General features: G+C 34.2%; 2 protein-coding genes across 3 annotated transcripts; one reads left to right on the top strand and one right to left on the bottom strand.

The window, feature by feature from the left end:
- Positions 1 to 1086: 1086 nt before the first annotated feature.
- LOC138318032 (uncharacterized) lies at positions 1087 to 3335 on the top strand. Its single transcript, XM_069260067.1, has 5 exons — positions 1087 to 1138; positions 1486 to 1581; positions 2098 to 2184; positions 2590 to 2670; positions 3041 to 3335. The coding sequence occupies exons 1-5, from the start codon at positions 1132 to 1134 to the stop codon at positions 3118 to 3120; spliced, it is 351 nt and encodes a 116-aa protein (XP_069116168.1). The 5' UTR covers positions 1087 to 1131; the 3' UTR covers positions 3121 to 3335.
- A 104-nt stretch (positions 3336 to 3439) lies between these two features.
- Positions 3440 to 19201, bottom strand: LOC138318031 (RNA-binding protein 25-like). Of its 2 annotated transcripts, none has more exons than XM_069260065.1 (19): positions 19106 to 19201; positions 18634 to 18734; positions 18102 to 18142; positions 17777 to 17869; positions 17173 to 17265; positions 16912 to 16969; positions 16240 to 16331; positions 15490 to 15826; positions 14174 to 14235; positions 13644 to 13724; positions 10512 to 10768; positions 10129 to 10237; positions 9721 to 9810; positions 9151 to 9224; positions 8641 to 8791; positions 7744 to 8080; positions 7206 to 7468; positions 6699 to 6845; positions 3440 to 4812 (listed from the first exon to the last, which is right to left on the bottom strand). In XM_069260065.1, exons 2-19 carry the CDS (start codon positions 18710 to 18712, stop codon positions 4720 to 4722), a joined length of 2457 nt encoding a protein of 818 aa, XP_069116166.1. In that variant the 5' UTR covers positions 18713 to 18734; positions 19106 to 19201; the 3' UTR covers positions 3440 to 4719. The 2 variants fall into 2 exon arrangements, with proteins under 2 accessions (XP_069116166.1, XP_069116167.1); XM_069260066.1 differs by having other exon boundaries at positions 15520 to 15826.
- Between the last annotated feature and the right edge of the window lie 845 nt (positions 19202 to 20046).

The following is a 20046-nucleotide window of genomic DNA, read 5'->3' as shown; positions in this document are numbered from 1 at the left end:
TCTTCTAACTAACCGAAAGGTCCAGGGTACTCATATTTGGCCTATAGCATGCTGGGATGAAGGGCTACCAAAGTTGTGAAAATAAATGACCTTGACCTACTTTCAAGGTCACAGGGGTCAAATAGGCTAAAATCTTTGAACGACTTCTTCTAAACTAACCAAAGGTCCAGGGTACTCATATTTGGCCTGTAGCATGCTGGGATGAAGGGCTACCAAAGTTGTGAAAAATAAATGACCTTGACGTACTTGTCAAGGTCACAGGGGGTCCAAATAGGGCTAAAATCTTTGAACGACTTCTTCTAACTAACCCGAAAGGTCCAGGGTACTCATATTTAACCTGTAGCATGCTGGGAAGAAGGGCTACAAAAGTTGTGAAAATTAATGACCTTGACGTATTGTCAAGGTCACCAGGGGTCAAATAGGCTAAAATCTTTGAACGACTTCTTCTAACTAACCGAAAGGTCCAGGGTACTCATATTTGGCCTGTAGCATGCTGGGATGAAGGGCTACCAAAGTTGTGAAAATAAATGACCTTGACCTACTTTCAAGGTCACATGGGTCAAATAGGCTAAAAATCTTTGAACGACTTCTTCTAACTAACCGAAAGGTCCAGGGTACTCATATTTGGCCTGTAGCATGCTGGGATGAAGGGCTACCAAAGTTGTGAAAATAAATGACCTTGACCTACTTTCAAGGTCACAGGAGTCAAATAGGCTAAAATCTTTGAACGACTTCTTTTAATTAACCAAAAGGTCCAGGGTACTCATATTTGGCCTGTAGCATGCTGGGATGAAGGGCTACAAAAGTTGTGAAAATAAATGACCTTGACAAACTTTCAAGGTCACAGGGGTCAAATAGGCTAAAATCTTTGAATGACTTCTTCAAACCAACCGAAAGGTCCAGGGTACTCATATTTGGCCTGTAGCATGCTAGGATGAAGGGCTACCAAAATTTGTGAAAATAAATGACCTTGACCTACTTTCAAGGTCACAGGGGTCAAATAGGCTAAAATCTTTGAACGAAATCATCTAACTAACCAAAAGGTCCAGAGGTACTCATATTTGACCTGTAGCATGCTGGAATAAAGGGCAAGCAAATGTCAAGTTTACTGGTTCGTTCGATACCAATGCTATGTCAGGTATGTGCTGTATCAAAGTGTGATTAAATCATGTTCATGTCTCTTTGTGATTTAATGTAAACAGGTTTTTTTGATAATATGAACGTATTATACCAAGGTTTAGTCAGTCTTGTAAGTCTTTCTTAAAGTTATGAAATCCAATTTCGTCTCGAAATACCGGGTGTGTTATTTATTATCAAAAAATGTTTAAAGCCATAAGCGGATAAAATGCTATCATTCACGAAAACCTAAATTAAAAATCTAAAAATTGAAAAAAATATAGTTATTTTACCATTGCAATGGGAATATAGTGTACTAATCGCAAAATGAATATGGATATTAACAAAAGTAGATATATTTCGATTCAGGCGAACACCATACAATGAAATCGGAGAGTAACGGGACAGTCAACACAAACTGGGCAGGGCAATGGAAGGGAGAATGGCCAAGTAAACAGAAATTAGGTGAGTAAATCTGTCCTTGGTGTGTAAATCATTTTTGTTGCAAAACTGTATGTTTAATAGTTATCTTGATATCACATTCTTCAGTTTAAATATCGAACACTCCCTGAATGTCAGTCCATTCCGCACAAGATACAAGACTAGGTTTGGAGTTGTCATTCTTGTTGAATAAAGCTGTATGTTGTATTAGAGTTCTGAATATTTAAAATCACAAGGCGTAATCGACTACCGAATAGGACAAACATTTTCAATGATTACAGGATCAAAACGCTGATCGTGAAATATTAAATTCTAAGTTGACTTTTTTCCTAAGAAAGGTAAGAGAGAAGATAAATTCCTGGTCGGCAGACAAGCTTCATATCTTCTTTTACTTTTAATGGCTGAATTATTGTAAATTTGTTACGCGATACATTAATCCAGAATTTGATATATGCATTATCTGTCGCTTTTATTTGTACACAATGCTGTGAAGCAAATAACTAAGAAAATTCTGATAACATGCTTTTTGATATCGATTAGAAACTTCACATGTAAATGGCAAGGACTCGACTGATGGAGATGCTGGTAAAACATCATGGAAAGGAACGTGGAGTAAAAGTTGGCCGGGTAAGATCGATTAGGGCAGATACAAAGTCATTAGAGATTAAACACAATAATTTTCTAAATGTAGTAAAACAATTCTGTCGCAATGCCTGAAATAAAAAGCATTAACGTTTAGTAGCATACCGGTAATTGTATGTTTAAAAAGCGCTTAACCCAAGTTTCGATTTTGCCTTTTGGTCACTTACATCAAAACTGGTTGGCTTTCAGCATGAACGTGCATTAAAGTGTAGCCTGGTATTAACTTGGATTGACTCAAAAAGTAATGTCAAGTTTGATTTTAAAAAAGGTGGTGATTGAAAATCGTGGTCAGTAGCGTGAAACACGGCTGCATTAATAAAGAGGTCCATGAACCTTCAAAGAATGGCAACAAGCTAAACTAAATTGATTTATCAGAGTTCTTTTAACCAGGTGTTCCCGACAGTTATGGTTCCATAGAGGAGGGAAGTAATGCCAAGCCTTCAAAGTCACCGATATTCAACCTCCATACAGGTAGGTTAGGTCACCTGTATCCCTATCTAAACCTACTTCTTCCATTGTTGCTTCTAATTAAAGCACACCTCAACAGCAATTGGCATAGCCTGCCAGTCAAAGATTATCCCAGTTGTGCGATACTGCACACTCAATAACTGTAAGTGCAAACAGAACTAATAAACTCTCCGTAACAGCTAACCATGGTGTCAGACAAATGTACGGTGACTTTGCTATTACATAGGCTTCTAAACTTCTAACTGATATTCGCACCAAAATGCAAATGGAAATATTTCTACGATTTGGTACATACGTCTAATAATTACACTTGGTTGGCAACAACAGTACTGCAATTTTTAAGTTTATGAAAAAAAAATCTGCTTCATTTCAGAACACTTTGAAGAAACGACGGCATTAGTACAGGAACTTCTATCGGCCCTAAAAGCTAGAACTACGGATATGGAATTTTAATGGTTTCTGAAGCATTATAAATGTCAATTTCTCACAAACAAATGTTTCTACTGCATTTCTGTTGTTCTGCATTACTAACAATCTTCTTTAAACGAGAACCCTTTTTCACGGTGATTAAATGTATTGTTTTCATGCGCAACCACTATTACTGTCATTCGAATTTGCAATTTACGGTAAAATCTTACTTTTCTTTGAAATAAATCTTTATGATTTATTTCCCGACATTTCTAATCTTATGTGAAATCCTAAAAATCAAACTGCACACGAAAATCAGTTGGTTGCATCGTGTTTTCAACAAAAGAAAAGTAAAAGAACTGAGCACTGTCAACAGTTTTATTAAGGTGTGTATCTGTCATAATCCTCGCTCTCTCTTATACATCTATCTAAACCAAATATCACACAAACCAGATACTGGCTACAACAACTTCCACATGTATCCTCAGTATCAAACCAGGAATAATTTACATTTTCATTCAGAAAATAAAAACCTTAATAATCTTACAATGTCTCTCATCTATTCATTATCATTTTCCTCACACATTCACATGCCAGGCATCACATTAACACACATTTAACAATTATGAAATTTTACCTCTCGTGCCCAAAAAGGCCATTGTGAAATTAAGACATAAAATAACTACCACGATCATGTTTAAAAGTAATGAATAATGTTGATCCCTAAGCTGCCTTAATAACAGCTGTAGGTAATGTAACGGGTCAAATCTCTCGGGACTTTTTTCATGTTGGTCAGGTACTAACCATGGTCATAATTTCAAACAGTAAAGGTCTGAATAGTGTTCTATTTAATGTATCAATACCCTCTCTAACTACATGTAACATGCTGTTTCATTACCTACAGCATCTTGTGATTCAATTCAAATAGAAATCGAGGGCAACATATCTTTAAATCAGACATGATCAAAAGGAATGAATATATAATCATAAAGGTTGATGCTTCATTTGATAGTTTACAGGTCAGTTGCTGTCTGCATCTCGCATCAACATTCATCTTTCCATAATATGCTGGCTGCATCTCGCATCAACATTCATCTTTCCATAATAACCTATCTTCTCAAGATGAATGTATAATTGTATATGCACAGGGCTAGTACATATCACTTTTACATTCATAAACAAATATACATAGACCAAGTTGCAACTACGTTTGGAACATCGTAATTTGAACTTTAGGGTAAAAAAAATCTTAGCAAGATTAACTCTCTATCACAGAAACTAATCAACAGGTCACAGACTGTAAATCAAATAACATATTCAATTGACCTATTACAGAATATCATCGATTTAAAAGAAATCCATTACACCAGGATATACCAAAAAGTCATCTTATGACCTCACAAACCAGATAGATAGATATGAATGCTCAAGAATGAGTTCTCTTTGGTTTTACATTTACATGCATCAGTATTTCATCTTGTGGATTAGTAAGGGTACTCCTCAATTAGTAATCTATATGAACACGTGTCCTTCGCTGTTTAGGTCATGTCCAAATCTGTCCATGTACGTTTGGCACATGTTGAGCACTTACTAGCCTAACTTGGCTGTACGACAGGATTTATCAAACATTAACAAATTATTTCATCATTTAACAAGTCCAAGCTTTTTAGCTTCAGTTTCGTACACCAAAAGTCTCCACATTTTCACCACAAACACTTCTGCTTCTTCATCCAAGACCTGCAACAGATATTTGTAAAGTGATTTAAACAAGAGGCCCAAGAGGTCTTGACGGTCACCTCAGTGCTGATACAGAAAGAGAATTGCAAAGTTGGTTCAAATCTGTAAAAAGTATTTACATATTAGAATAAACTTTAAAGCTGAACCTTCGTATTAGAACTTTTTTTTTTAAATTTTGATAGTTTGTTTATTATGCTACAAAACCTTAAGCTTAAAATTCCAATTTGCTTTGCCAACGTTAAACAACAAAACCGAACTAGAAGTCAGTCAGTGTCAATGATTTTATAAATTTCACTTTTTAATCTATGAAGATTATTTGGTTCCATCAAACCTGTGAATTCAGAAGATTTTTGAAATTTTAGCCATTTTGGCCCAGCCCCTCTGGTCCCTGGGAGTCAGCCAGGACCAATAAGGATATGGTGTTAAAATGCTATTTCAGGCTAATAATTCTAACCCATTTTGACTCATTTCCTGTTAAAACTAAGCAAATAATATTCATAAATGTGTTTTTCCAATATAAACTATAGTAAATTTGACTCCCTCCCCAGGGGAAAATCAGAGATCCCAGGGCCATGAAATTCACACATTTTGTAAAGCGCCTTAAGACCTTTCAATCTATGAAGAGTATTTGGTTCCATCGATCTGTGAATTCAGAAGACTTTTGAAAAGTTGTCCAATTTGACCCCTTTTGGTCCTGCCCCTCTGGCCCCTGAAGGTCGGCCAGGACCAATATGGATATGATGTTAAAATGCTTTCTCAGGCTAATAATTCTAACCCATGTCGACTAATTTACTATGAAAACGAAGCAAATAATGTTCATAAATGTGTTTTTCCTATATAAACTATAGTAAATTTGACCCCCTCCCCGGGGAAAATCTGAGATCCCAGGGCCATGAAATTCACAATTTTTGTAAAGGGCCTTAAGACCTTCCAATCTATGAAGAGTATCTGGTTCCATCAAATTTGTGAATTCAGAATAAGATTTTTGAAGTTTTAGCCTATTTGATTTTTTTTTTTTTTGGCCCTGCCCCTAAGGCCCCTGGGCATCGGCCAGGACAAATATGGATATGATGATAAAATGCTATCTCAGGTAAAAAATTCTAACCCAGTGTGACTAATTTCCTATGAAAAATAAGCAAATAACGTTCATAAATGTGTTTTTCATATATAAATTATAGTAAACTTGACCCCCTCCCCAGGGGGAAACACGAGACCCTAGGGTCATATAATTCACAATTTTTATAAAACACACTTTAAGACCTTTCCATCTGTAAAGTGTATTTGATTCTACCATTTCCAGAATTTTAGAAGGATATTTTTGAAGTTTTAGCCTATAAAACCTTTTTGGCCTCGCCCCTCTGCCCCCAGGGGGTCGGCCTGGACCAATATGGATATGATGTTAAAATGCCATCTCAGGCTTATAATTCTAACCAAGTTTGACTCGTCTCCAATGAAAATTGAGCAAAAAATGCTCATAAATGTGTTTTCCCTGTACAAACTATAGTAAACTTGACCCCCTCCCCAGGGGGAAATGTGAGACCCCAGGGTCATATAATTCACAATTTTTGTAAAGGACCTTAAGACCTTTCTATCTTTGAAAAGTATTTGATTCTACCATTTCCAGAATTTCAGAAGATTTTTGAAGTTTTAGCCTATTTAACCCCTTCCCTAAGGCCCCTGGGGGTCAGTCATAGAAAATTTGTCAATTGGATTTAATGGCCATCTCATACTGATAATTCTGACAACATTTGACTCAAAGGATGTTGAATTATAATTAAGAATGAAAATACACTGTAATATCCATCCAGATAAGACTTTATGCATTATACTCCGGCAAAATCAATTAAAACTTTCAATTCTATATGACCTATTATGTGACAACTTACCATAACCACATCATTGAGTATATTCTGAGGTACGCTCCTAGCCACAACTTTCTGGCATATAAACTCTGTGAGAGCTGGTTCTTCCTCTCCTATGTATTCTATTATCTTTTTATTGACCCAGGGTTTGATTCTTTTGTCCATCAAACTCTGTAAATCAAAGATAATTATGTTTAACAGCAATATCCACAGTAGACACCAAGCATAAATTTTTTTGTGAAACTTAACAGGACTCGAAAAACTAAAATAAAACAAACTTGAACATATTGTTTGATTTGTTTTAAACTTGTTATTTCTAATACCTGCCAAATATAAAACTGAATAGTTTTGTATCTGAAGATCATAACTGCTTTTATCTAACAATGCAAAAAAAAAAAAAAAAAAAAAAAAATATTCCAGAGTAAAAACATGCTATTCAAATAAGATGAAACAAAAGTTGTTAACCACTTCATTGATATATACTACATCAATAATGTACGTATGCTTTAAAGAAAAAAAAGCCTTATGTACCTGATCAACAATATTCCAGTCTAATGGATATGCAAATAATTCATCTTTAGCAGTTGGTATATTTTCAATAAGATGTTTAATTCTGGCACGCTTCTCCTCTGCTGTAGTGGGTTTCTTATCAGACTTGTCATCATCATAATCCAGTGGCACCAGCTTGCGTTTTTTGGCTCCATCTGATCCTTCATCATCATCCTGATTGAACACATCTCCAACTGTTAGCTTCTTTCTCTTTGGTTGTGCACCTTCTACAGGGCTACCTGCACCTACATCAAACGTTATATATACATTACATTTATGTATTGAGTATCGGAGATACAATCAAGAGCTAAATCTCTGCCAGACTAAAGATCTCTTAAAAGAACCTTTTACATTTTTTGCGAAATTCCATTGCAGCATTTTTTAGCATTTAGCAACAAATGAATGTTAGTGCTATAACTGAAATATTATCAAACACAGAAATATATATGCTTATGGAACTTTTGTCAGAGAAAAGGCAGAATTCACTTGTGAACGTCTGCAGACATTGTAGAGAATTTACCTAGTTTGAGGGAACTAAAGCCGATCTTTGTGTTTTCCTCCTTGGTGGGACCATAAACTGGCTGAGGTGTAGTATCTGTAAATGGCATATTACTATCATCATCCACGTCTGATACAGAGCTCGCATCATTGTCCACAGGTCGGAGTGTTGACTGCATTTTTGGTGGAAGTTTAGCTCCTCTGGAATCATCATCCTCTTGGTCGTAATCCTCCTCAGCATCTTCGACTTCTTCTCTCATCTCCTCTTGTGGAGGTGGGGCATCAGGTGACTTAGGAACAGCTGGCTGTGGCAACAGCTGTAGGCGGGGCTTAAGGTGTTCTTCTCTCTCCCTCTCAATCTACAACAAAACAAACAACATCAAACAACCATACTTGATTCTGCAATATAAAGCATTAATGCCTCCTAGCTGCAATATTGTAGCTCAAAATTGTAAATTTGACATCTTGTGTATGGTTGATATTAAGAATGGTAGTTATGTTTGTTTTGGCCAAAAATAATATGTAAATGCATTTATACGCATAAAATAATTGAAAACCTACAAAAATGTATAGAAAATTGTGCCGGAGTGATTTTCGGAAGCACTGCTCCACTAGCAACATAGGGACCATTTTGTAACCAGTCGAAGGGTATAGTAGGCCGGGTACGATTCGTTCTATATTGCCTCCATATGCTTTGAATTTTCTTCAAAAATATCAAGTTAAATATTAAGCAAATCAGGCCGAAGTTTACACACTTCAGATTATAATTCTGTTAAACACATTATGCTTTATACCAAGTTATTAAGTTACGTGGACAAATGCTGCATTAAGTAATAAGAGTAGTCAGGCTTTTTTTTTAACACTTGATATTGAACCATTAAACAAAATTTGCCAAATTCTCCACATAATTACGATATACCTTTGCTAACTCTGCTTCTGGATCTGGATGACCCTCATCCATAAGTTTTCTACGGATCTCCTCCAACTCCTCCTTTTCTCGTTGTCTGTCTCGTGCATCTGCCTCTCGTTCCTTTTCACGTTCCTTCATTCTCCTTGCTAACATACTACCTCTGTAAAACAAGACAAGCAAACTTAATGATTACCATACTGCCATATGTTACACACATTTACAACTAATGCATTTCATTACTTACACATGGTGTCTTTTGAGAAAGATCTATGAAGACTTTGTTGCAAAACAGCAATTACAAAATTGGATGGTTGGATGGACCTTCCTGCCATATTTGATGAAAATTATTCAACGTTTTATGACTATAGCTATTCAAATATTTCCTTTTTTTTAACAATTTCTTTTAGATTAGAATTCATCTTGATCCCTTATGTCTAGGATTAGTCGGAAGGCAAGTGGATGATGCACAATAAATCATGCTTAATGAGCTAACAAATAATAAGGTGAAGGTGGTCTTACTTGTAAAACTTGGGGTCATCCCTTTCATCATCATAATCTTCTAGGAATTCTTTCAGTCGTCGAGCTTCACGCATCTGAAAAGTTAAAACATTGCATGAATGATTCCATAATAATGACTCATCAACACTTTGAAAATTCTGCAAACCTAATCACAAAAAGATACAAGAAAAGACTTAAAACATAAAAGCTGAAGTTTTTTTGTTTATAAGAAACAGAACATCTTTAATGGTTTCGAACATGAAATTCTTTAGAATTGCAAATGAAGGGTCACGGTGGCCAAGTGGTTAAGGTGTTAAAACATATTACCACTAGCCCTCCATCTCTGGGTTTTGAGTTTCAAGCCTTTGTGAGTTCCATACCTAAGTAAGGCAGTTGCCAGAAAACGACCATAGGTCAATGTTATCTCAAAGTGCTCAAGCTCCCCCCCCCCCCCCCCCAATCTCTAAATCAGGCAAATCTTTGAATGACCCCGATTGTAAAGGTTGCCATTGTTAATAGGATACAAACAAAAGAATACAGTAATTTTATTGAGGCAAACTTTCTATAAATATGGACAAGCAGTTAATTTACCTCTTCACTTTTTCGTTCTTCTTCTCTTTCTCTGTCTTTTTCATATTCCCTAGATTTTTTCCTTTCTCTAGCTTCCCAATTTTTCAATCTCTGCAAGTTGAACAAAATTATGGAATAATACATACTCTACATAATATCAAGTCTGTTGTTACTGCAAGATGATTCTTCAGTTGATACTAACACTTTGTGATTAACACAGTGAATATACAATTGTACATATCATTCCTCTATGTAATTTTAATCAAAATAATTTCCAATACGTTTCATTAAAGCTTTTGTAAAATGAACATTAGACTTCACTAAGTTTAATAACTTAAATCATTTGACCTAATAATAGTTCAGGTTCCAGAAATGCTCTATGGCATTGCTATGAAACACTGTTCTTAAGTATCCAACGAGAGATGATACCTCTTGATATGCAGCTTCTTTTTCCCGTAGTTTCTTTTCTAGCTTCCTTCTCTCATGTGCTTCTTCCTCCTCTTCAACATCTCTATCCCTATCTCTATCTCGAACTTTTCTACAATAAAACAAAACTCAACTATTTAATGAAGGTCCTTTTTCCTGGGAAACTGATTTACATATTTAAAAGCATTCAATTAAAATAATTTATATTAATAATAAATTGAAAATATTTACATTTTTTTTTTAAATTTCAAGTTCTCAATCAAAACATCTCAACCTTGCAAGTCTGTTGTCATTTGACTTATTTTTTCAGATTTATTGAAATAAAAATACTGAATAACCAAAATCCTTGTATTATTCTCCAATATTTTCAGGACTTTTACGCCTACCTTTCTCTGGACCTGTCTCTGCTAGGAGATCTTCTCCGACGAGTCGCTGGAGAACGAGAACGGCTTCGTAATCTTTCATACCGTTCTCGTTCGTACCGTTCCATTTCTCTTTCTCTTTCACGTTCCCTCTCACGTTCTCTTTCCCTTTCTCTGTCCCGTTCCCGAGCTCTTTCTCGCTCCCTTCTTCTTTTTTCCTCCAGAATTTTACGTTCTCGTTCCCTTTCCTTCTCCTGATCTTTCTCTGGTTCATCTTCCCCCTGTAAAACAAAACAAATCCATAGCTTATTAAACTATCCTTTGCTATTACTTAAAATACATTACAATCTTAAATGATGACACTGCAGCAAAACCATATTCATTTTAACTTAATAAGCCATCATCTGCAAAATAAAAATCTAAAAGAAAAAAATAACAATATTAATCATACTGAGTTTGCAGAGCCCTAAAAAAATGTCTATCTTTTCAACTATACAGATGCAGTGGATAACAGAGATTCTGATACACAAAAACTAGAAATTGAAACTGTCTTAAACTCATGCAACTTGGGTGTGATTTATACTTTAGTGTAAGCAGGAAGTGTGAATAATGAAATAGTTATGTCAGATGATAGAGAAATTAAATCTGTGCATATATTACATGAATCACGAGTGTAAAATCCTAACACATACCGGGTATTGTTTCTTGAAAATCTGTTTCAAAATCCTATTAGGTTTCAGACATTTACTGTAGTTGTTAAAAATTTTATCATTATTAATTTTGAACCATATATACCACTATGAAGATATATTATAATGTGGATTTTGCAGTGTATTCCTAACTGAAATCTAAATATTGCAATAAAAATCTATTGCTGTGTATCTGTGATGAAAATACTTTAATTTAGCTTGATGATGAAAAACACTCTAGCAAATCTAGTGACTATCAACTAAATGGCTAACCACATCTCTTGAAAACACTTGTCCTTTTTTAGATTAACATTCAAAGTACCCAGGTTTTTAATGCGGCAACAATAAAATTGAGTTTACTTTTGTCAATGACTTCATATATGATTCAAATATCTACATATTCATGTCCATCACTTCCAAAGAGCTCAATCAATTTCCTCAGGTAGAGTATAGGACAAGATGAGTAGCTATGTATTTGTCACTTATTGGGAATAATTGAGAAAGTAAACTTATTTAACACACACTCACACACATATACACATAATAATGTACATGTTTATTGAATATATATACATAAAACCATTTATGGACTTGAAATATTGCACAATGTGCCAAAGCAGGTAATCCACAAGTTCTCAGACTTGATTCAAGTAAACTAATAACACCAATATCAGTGGTCATGCCCATGATGTCAAGAGTGATTGCTGACTTAAAATACACAGTCAACCGCTCCTTAATCCAGGCAGTCAGAGGCTTGATACCAAACCATTCACTACATATACATTTTACTTCTCTGCATTGTAGAAATCCATCCTCCTAGATCCCTTCAATGGCCTGGTGTGTATCTCACCCAAGACAGGTGTAAGTTGCTGCTGATAACACAAAAATCGACATTAACATCCCAACCCATATCCCTTCAAACCCAAAAATTTTCAGTAAAGCAATTTTGTTAAAGAAAATTTTCATGAAGACCGGTAATATCCAATCACAAATATCTCAAAAAGAATTTAAGCTATGTAAGGGGTCATAAGTTTCTATTTACAAGTAAATAAGAAATGAAGGGTAAAATTTTAATACAAAGGAAAAAAATATATGGAAAATCAAACATAGGGGACAAAATTGAAAAGGGTCTTTTGACTCAATATTTATCATTAATATGTGGGTAAAAAGTGACTATAACTTCTAAGGCTAATGCAAGAGTTATGGGGCACTACTATGTGAACTTCTGTGACCTGCTTACCTTTCGATGTTAGATCATGTCTCACAAGTTACAATAACCTCTTAACTCAAGGTCAGACACACAGAGAAAAAAAATCAACCACAGCCTCACACAACTACCACATAAAGTGGTGTAAAATTGATAGACACCACTACCACATATACCGGAGCCACATTATCAGCTTTAGTGGCTAAAAATGACACAGACAAAACACAAGATAAAAAGGTAAGTAAATTTCACTTACCTTTATCTGATACCCCAGGAATAGAGCATTGAACTAGTCAAAGTAAAGTAATGGCACTAACCTCTTAAGTCTTGTTTTCACTGCGTATCCAACCATCTCTCATCATAAATATTTTAAAGAATCAAAGTAAATAGAATTTGAATTTAGGAATAGCTCACAAGAACTTGATATGGTTGCAAAAATAACCCAACTTTTAAAGTCGCTTTTAAAGTCATGTAGGAACACTTACCAAAACGAGATGTACTGCGGGCAAATCTTGATCCAGGGATCCAGGGATAACATATGATAAAATGTAAAACTAAGTAGCTACTTACCGGCTGGTCTTTACAATAATAATTTACTGCTATTCATGTTGATCGGATGCTTGCCGCATAGCATCGAGAGAATCTAGTAATTTTTGAGTAATGAAATACAGCCTGTTATTCAGCAGTTTGTTATTCAGGACAGGTTTTTTTTCTTTATGTAACACGAAATATTAAATCTAAATGATAACAATTATTCTAATTGAACATGCTAAACACTTTTTAAAGTTCATTAAGTTTAACAACAAGACATTTTATTTTCAATTTATATCTTAACTAGATGCCTAACAATAATCTATAGCTTATTGGTACATTTGTTAAATTGGGAAATATCTTTTTGAATAATTAAAAAAAAAAATATGTTCATCTGAAACATGAAAACCAAACCCCATTTATAAGCCACCCTGAAACATTGTATCAATAAGTTTTTTTTTTTTTTTTTAATTTGCAACCTCCAATCAATCCTGAAATAGAACCAAAATTGAACTTGCTTTCCTGAATATGAACTGTCCTACGGTAGCAGTTTGCGAAATGGTTATAGGTTGACTGTAAAGAAGTCATTTTGAAGGCATAGAAAAAATAAAAGAGGGATTTATGCATTTTATTCTATGACAAATATTCAAAATTCAGGAAAACAAAGTACATGTTAACATCATGACTAGTAGTATCAAGGAAGAAAGCTATGTAGAGTCCAGTGCATACCTTGTGTAGATCTCGGAAACTTCTGATTTCTCTGTTGATAATTTCTCGTTTATCTTCCTCCATGTCTATATCATCAATTCCCTGTAAAGAAAACCATAATCAAATTATCTCAAATGAGAATAAAAGCTTCACATTGTTTGTGTCCTGGAAGATATCAGATGATATGTTACTATATCATCAATTTGTAAATCCTGAATAACTGTAAAACATTTTATTAAATAATATTAAATATTTGATAAGGTTGCCAGGAATTTCTGCTATACATTAATGCCACAACTCCAAATATGAAAGTGAGACAGGTTGTACAAGGGTAGCACTTTGTCCCCCCATTTCATGGCATGTGTACATTATAGAACGACTAAATAATAAATCCCACTTCACTTTTCAATAGTGTGTTGGATAGAAGTTCATATTTACTGAAACTAACAGCAGAGCTGCACCAACAACAATCAGAAAGACAAGCTTGATGTTGGAGTGATGAACCAACATGACTAGATGTTATGTTTGAATATTAAGTTTATGGTACTTACAGTATCTTTTATTTCTTTTTCTTCCTTCTTCTTCTGAACGGCCTTTTGCTCTTTCTCCACATCTACAAGTAAGCAGCAGATTTCTATTAGACTTGTAGAAGAGATTTTATTCTGAATTTCATCTTCTGGCTATCTTTAGGACTCCTTTAATCTTGATAGTCATATTTTATTCCAGTCACTCCATAATACAAGTCATAGTCAGCAAGATCACAATTGATTCTAATATTGTAAGGATTTCTACAGAAGCAGCCAGTATCAAACAGAGCTAGCAGTATCTGATTACTACCCAGTATTATAACATGCTTTGCCTCAATTTAAAAGAAAAGCGTTTTGTTATAAAGTCATGATTTAAGCAGAAGCAGCCCACATTGTAATCAACGATACTGGCAAGTTCCAACGTCTGAGAATCATCTAGAAATATCCTAATTTTACACTCCAATTTTCAACAGAATATTAAATAGTGTTTCCCTTACCTTTCATACTAAAAACCAGCATGTAAATGTTAAGATATCAGTAAGAACACTCAAACATTTTCAGTGATAGAGTTAATACTGTTAATAGGACGTAAAAATAAATAAACCAATCAGTGATAGAGAATCTATGTGGTAAAGACATGCTTGTTATTTGGAAGTATAAAAATTAAAGATCACAACTCAAACATTGCATTTTTTTCTATTATTGTCCTTTTACCATTATGAAAAAAAAAATCTAAAAAATATAAACAAAGTTTGCAAAATTTTTGGAAATTAATTAGGAAGTGCAAACAACTCAAAACAGAAATGTGTTAATAGGTGCTAACCTTAGAGGACTTATACAAACCTACTACAGTTAAAATGTATTTTGCTCCTTCACCCTCCCCCCTCCTTTTTTTTTTTTTTTAGCTTTTACAAAATCCTTTGCTATTATTCATAACATTCATGAATATAAAAGCAGGATACCCATTTAAAAAGTTTTCATACCTTAGTAACATGAATTCATAAACACATTTCAAATTGCAGTATTGTCTTAATACTTGTGGAAAATGCATGCTTCTAAGAACAACAAAATTGAGATACTAGAATCTGTCTTGACAGGTCATGTTAGTCTAGGAAAAGATCTTTCAAGACAGATTCCAAATCATAAGTTCAATAACAAAGAAAGCATGGAAATTTTGTGTAGTCTCCCTTTAAAATACTGATTTTTCGTATATTCACCGTACTGGCCCACTGCCATAGGGTTACTTCAAACGTCTTCCATGAATGCTTCAAACTAGATGTAAAATGCCTGATATTACAAAAACAGAATCCAAACATGATCATGAGACATTTTACATGTACCTGTCAAAGACACTTTTGAATCCTTCCTACCTGAAGGTACAGGTTTATTTAGATCGGAGGCATATTCTCTCATGATGGCATCAAGGCCTGCTTTGGCCACTCTATCTTCTCGCTTTGAAAACTCATCTAGGTCATCTTCTTGATTATCCCCATTCTCTGAAGATTTGCTCTCTTTCTCCTCTTTTTCTTTCTCTCCATCTTCCTTCTCCTCATCTCCATTTTCTGATGTCTCAGTTTTTTCTTTAGATGTGTCTTTTTCTTTATTTGCATTCAGCTTTGCCTTCTTCTTGACTCTGTACTCATCTAATAATGTTTTTGTTTTGGCATCTACTTTCACCTTTATAAAATAAATCATGAAAATATGAATCAACATGATCTTTAAATGTTGAAAATAACAGCCTCGTTATATTTAGAATTCTCAAAGAATTGTATAAGACCAAATGGAAATTTACAAGTAACAGTTTGACATTTTTTGTTAATTCTTACAATAATTATCATATTAGCAGACGCTAACAAATTTTGACAAGTCAAAAAAAACAACCTTTTAATCATATCAAATCTCAGTCCATAATTGTCAATCTAGTATTATGTCTTGATAATGATAAAGTACAAGTAAATGCTGTGACTTTTCATTAAAATTACTATTTATAAGCTTTTTTTCTCACTTGAAAATATAAAACTAACTTTTTTGTAACTATAATTTACAAATATTGCAAAAAAAAAACACCTCAATACCACTGAAATACATACCACAAGTTTTTTATCTGTTATTTCCCACTCATTCAGGAGCCTCATGCATCGAAGAGTCGCTTCTGGGTTTTCATATTCACAAAAACCAAATGCTGTAAAAATAATAGGTATCAATAGAGATTCTGACTAATTAAAGATGCTCCACCGTCGACAGAGCAAAAATGGCATTCATCATTAGAACAATAATTGGTGTTTAATCTTGTATATATATGTCTAATTAACACAAAAAATAATATAAGATAATTTATTTTGCCTTTGGTGCATGCGCAATCAGTACTTCATTCCATATAGGATATAGTGCCACAGATTTTTTTCGGGATGCAATTAATTATTTTTTATATTTTTAACTTGAAGTAAAATTAGAAGCTCAAACTTTTCAATGGTGGTAATGGTGTAAAGTAAGTAACTTTTATAACTGAAGAAAAATATGAAATCGTCTGCTCCTGTTTTGATAGTGAAAAAATACCAATTGTCAGCGGTGAAGCATCTTTAAATAATAAAATTTGTCAGAAACTGGCAAATAGAATAAAATCACATAAAAATAAAATATTCTAATTTTAACATTAATTTTGTGAAATTATCATTTCAGTATTAAAATCACATAAAAATAAAATATTCTAATTTTAACATTAATTTTGTGAAATTAGCATTTCAGTGTTTCAAATGCTTTACCTTGTAATTTTCCAGAAGCACCTTGAACTCGTTTCCAACTGAGCACATTACCACATCTCTGAAAGGAAGTTATGGATATATATCAAATTAAAACAAATCCTAATGTCAGCTCCAGTTATGAATGTGCATGATATAGTAATGTTGGCACACTATCAAAACATTACGTACAATATATTTTATATGGCAAACATTATAGATAATGTGAAGTTTAGATCACACTCTACACTGTAGAGAAGAGAGTAACCAGTTTTGTAAGCTTACCTGTAACATCTGTCTGACCATAGCATCAGGAGCTCTGTCACTGATATTACCAACAAATACTGTGGTAACTGGAGGCTTCTCTTCATCATCATCCTGCAGGAACCATCAACATTGTTATGATTGAAAACAAATGTTAATGGATTTAAAATAAATTATCAAATTGATACAATACAAGACGTTAAATGTAAAGGTAGAATATTGGGTTAAATGTCCATATATAAGCCACTGCCATGAAAATTTGCATCCATAAATTTTTGACAATTTGGAACATGTTTTTTTCTCATGCACTTCAGTACGATTTTGGTGCTGTTTGCCAATGGGAGATATCCTGATATAAACTTTAACTGTATGCCAATGACTAACTAATATCCCTGCTACCCCTTAAGGCTTATCGGAGACTAAAGCTATGGTAACTAAAATTGAATGTTCCTCCAGTTTGTATCCATGATAACTCGCTATGTGGAATCATTTATAATTGATATAGAAAGTTGTATCATTGACAACTGAGTGATGGTTTTGTAGATGTTTCTTTTTATATAACACGTTGTCTATATAATGGTTTATGTTGCTGAAACAGATCTATTTAAAATGCTTGAAACCATACCTTTGGAATCTCCTGTGGTACAAGCTGTTTCTTGGATGGCTTTATTGTCTGGGGAGTCAAACTTGCCTGTGTAGTAACTAATGGTCGCATAACCTAAAACAGAAATGAAACAATTATGCTGATCCATCATTGCACTTTTGTTTCCTTTTTCTGATATTGCATATTACTACAAATTCATGAAATCATATGCTTTTCTCTCTGGACTATCTTGACTAGTTCTAAATATATGTGCAGTTAATCCTTGTTTAATAAAAGGACTTGCACAACTATGGAACAATCTGAAACTCTGTCCCCTCTGCACAGCAATTCCTTTGATCATACTTACTGTTGTTGGCTGCATCACACCCATACTCATAGGCATCATTCCTGTAATTTAGAACATGATTTTGTACAAATTTTTTTTACACCTTAAAAAAAAAGTTAAAAAAAACAACAACAAAAAAACATAACAATAGTAACTTCCTTTTCTGATAGAGGTTATAATAGGAATATACAGTAACATGTCAAAAGTCTTCATAATTTTTTATTTTTCCCTATATATTCTGTGTATTTTTACATTTTTTCTTTGATTTTTCCTGATCTCATCTATTGGCGAATTTTTATCAATTTTGGCATACTTGTAGAAAAGTATCAAAAATTGTTTAATTATTACTCTAGTTCTGTCCCAGCCTCCAAGGTGCAAAACACAGTCATTTATTTAGCACTGTCCTTGTATAGGCCACAGTACCATGAGGTTGTACACGTTTTTGGTGAATATTGTATACCGGTACTCTAGCTGAAAGCCCACATTACAAAGTACAAACCCCCGTGAATGTGAAAACATTGTTTATATAATTAGGGTATCATCATCCACTTACCCATAGGAGCTGCAAATGCATATCCCATGCCTGGAGCCATCGGAGGCATTCCCAGGGGAGGTCTTTGAGGAAATGACATGCTTCCTTTGATTTAGCAGAATCTGGCAGGAAAAAATATAAAGTTTCATGTCAGCGAGGACCAAACTGATATTTTATCATTTTTTCTCACACATGAGAGGTTTGACATAATATTTACAGTAATGCAATATTATTATCACTATGACCCAAAACATTACGCCTAAACTTTCGTTTCTAATGTCCTCATTGATCCATTGATTCAAACACACACACACACAAAAAAACGTCAGACAACGCGACGAACCCGACAACGCAATGTAAAATTTCAGTAGCCCTACCAATCGTATTACTACTTACATGAGACACAAATGCTAATCAAACGAAACAATACGTGTTCAAAACAATTATCTATAATGAAATCACAAGAATTAGAAATATAAACAGGTAATCTTACCTTGCAAACAACATTGACTTGCTTGTCCAGGAACAAAATATGAAATAAAATGGCGGATGCCTTATCGTGCACGAGGCCGATGACGTCACAGGAAGTAGCGGTATCTGGATATTAAAGAGAAATGCCCCGCTTTCCCGTTAACAATTTTTTTTGTCATCACCGAAAAGTTTTTTTTTATATTATTTTCTTAACTTATCAATAAAAATTCAATGTTCATGATATGATATATATATATATACCCTGTACTGTATATGAAATCAAAGGTTTGTTCAAAGACTATGAGGAGGTTAGACTAGTCAAAGACAGAGCTCTAAAATTTTCTGTTGAGAGGAAGAATCCAATCTTACATTTCCCCATTTAATCAAATATCAAAGGCATTTTTCTTATTCTATTCAGGACATTTAATGCATTAAAACTGTAAATATACCTGGTATATATAAAAGATATCACCAATATTAAAAAAGTAGGTCACAGTGACCCTATTTCGTAACGAGAATGTAACATTAGTGGGCAGACCGGAAATTGAATCCGGGAACCTCCGAACACTAGCCGAGTGCTCTACTGACTGAGCTACAGGTACCTGGTCACTGATGATCAACCCAGTCCAATCCCGCTACACTAGTTTTCAAATTGTTCATTCCTTGCAAAGGAGAAGGTACGTTGACTCGAATATGGCCCCAAAATAAATTCTCCAGTAAAGAACAACATATTTTGCCATATAACTGTTGAATACATTTGCTAACACATTACATCCCGAAAATATCCCGCATGTGCCAATTATGTTCACTATGACGTCATCAACATGCAGTTTCCCGCCATTTTTCGCAAAAATCCTTGAAAAATCATACTTTTTGAGTGGTTTTCTCTAAAAATGAATGTGGCCGACTTCGTGGAGCAGAAAGACATTTTCACACGTTGTGTATCACGTATTTATGCATATA

This window comes from Argopecten irradians, chromosome 3, assembly GCF_041381155.1.
Source record: "Argopecten irradians isolate NY chromosome 3, Ai_NY, whole genome shotgun sequence".
In the NCBI taxonomy this organism is placed as follows: Eukaryota; Metazoa; Mollusca; class Bivalvia; order Pectinida; family Pectinidae; genus Argopecten; species Argopecten irradians.
This window is presented reverse-complemented; position numbering and strand designations above follow the sequence as displayed.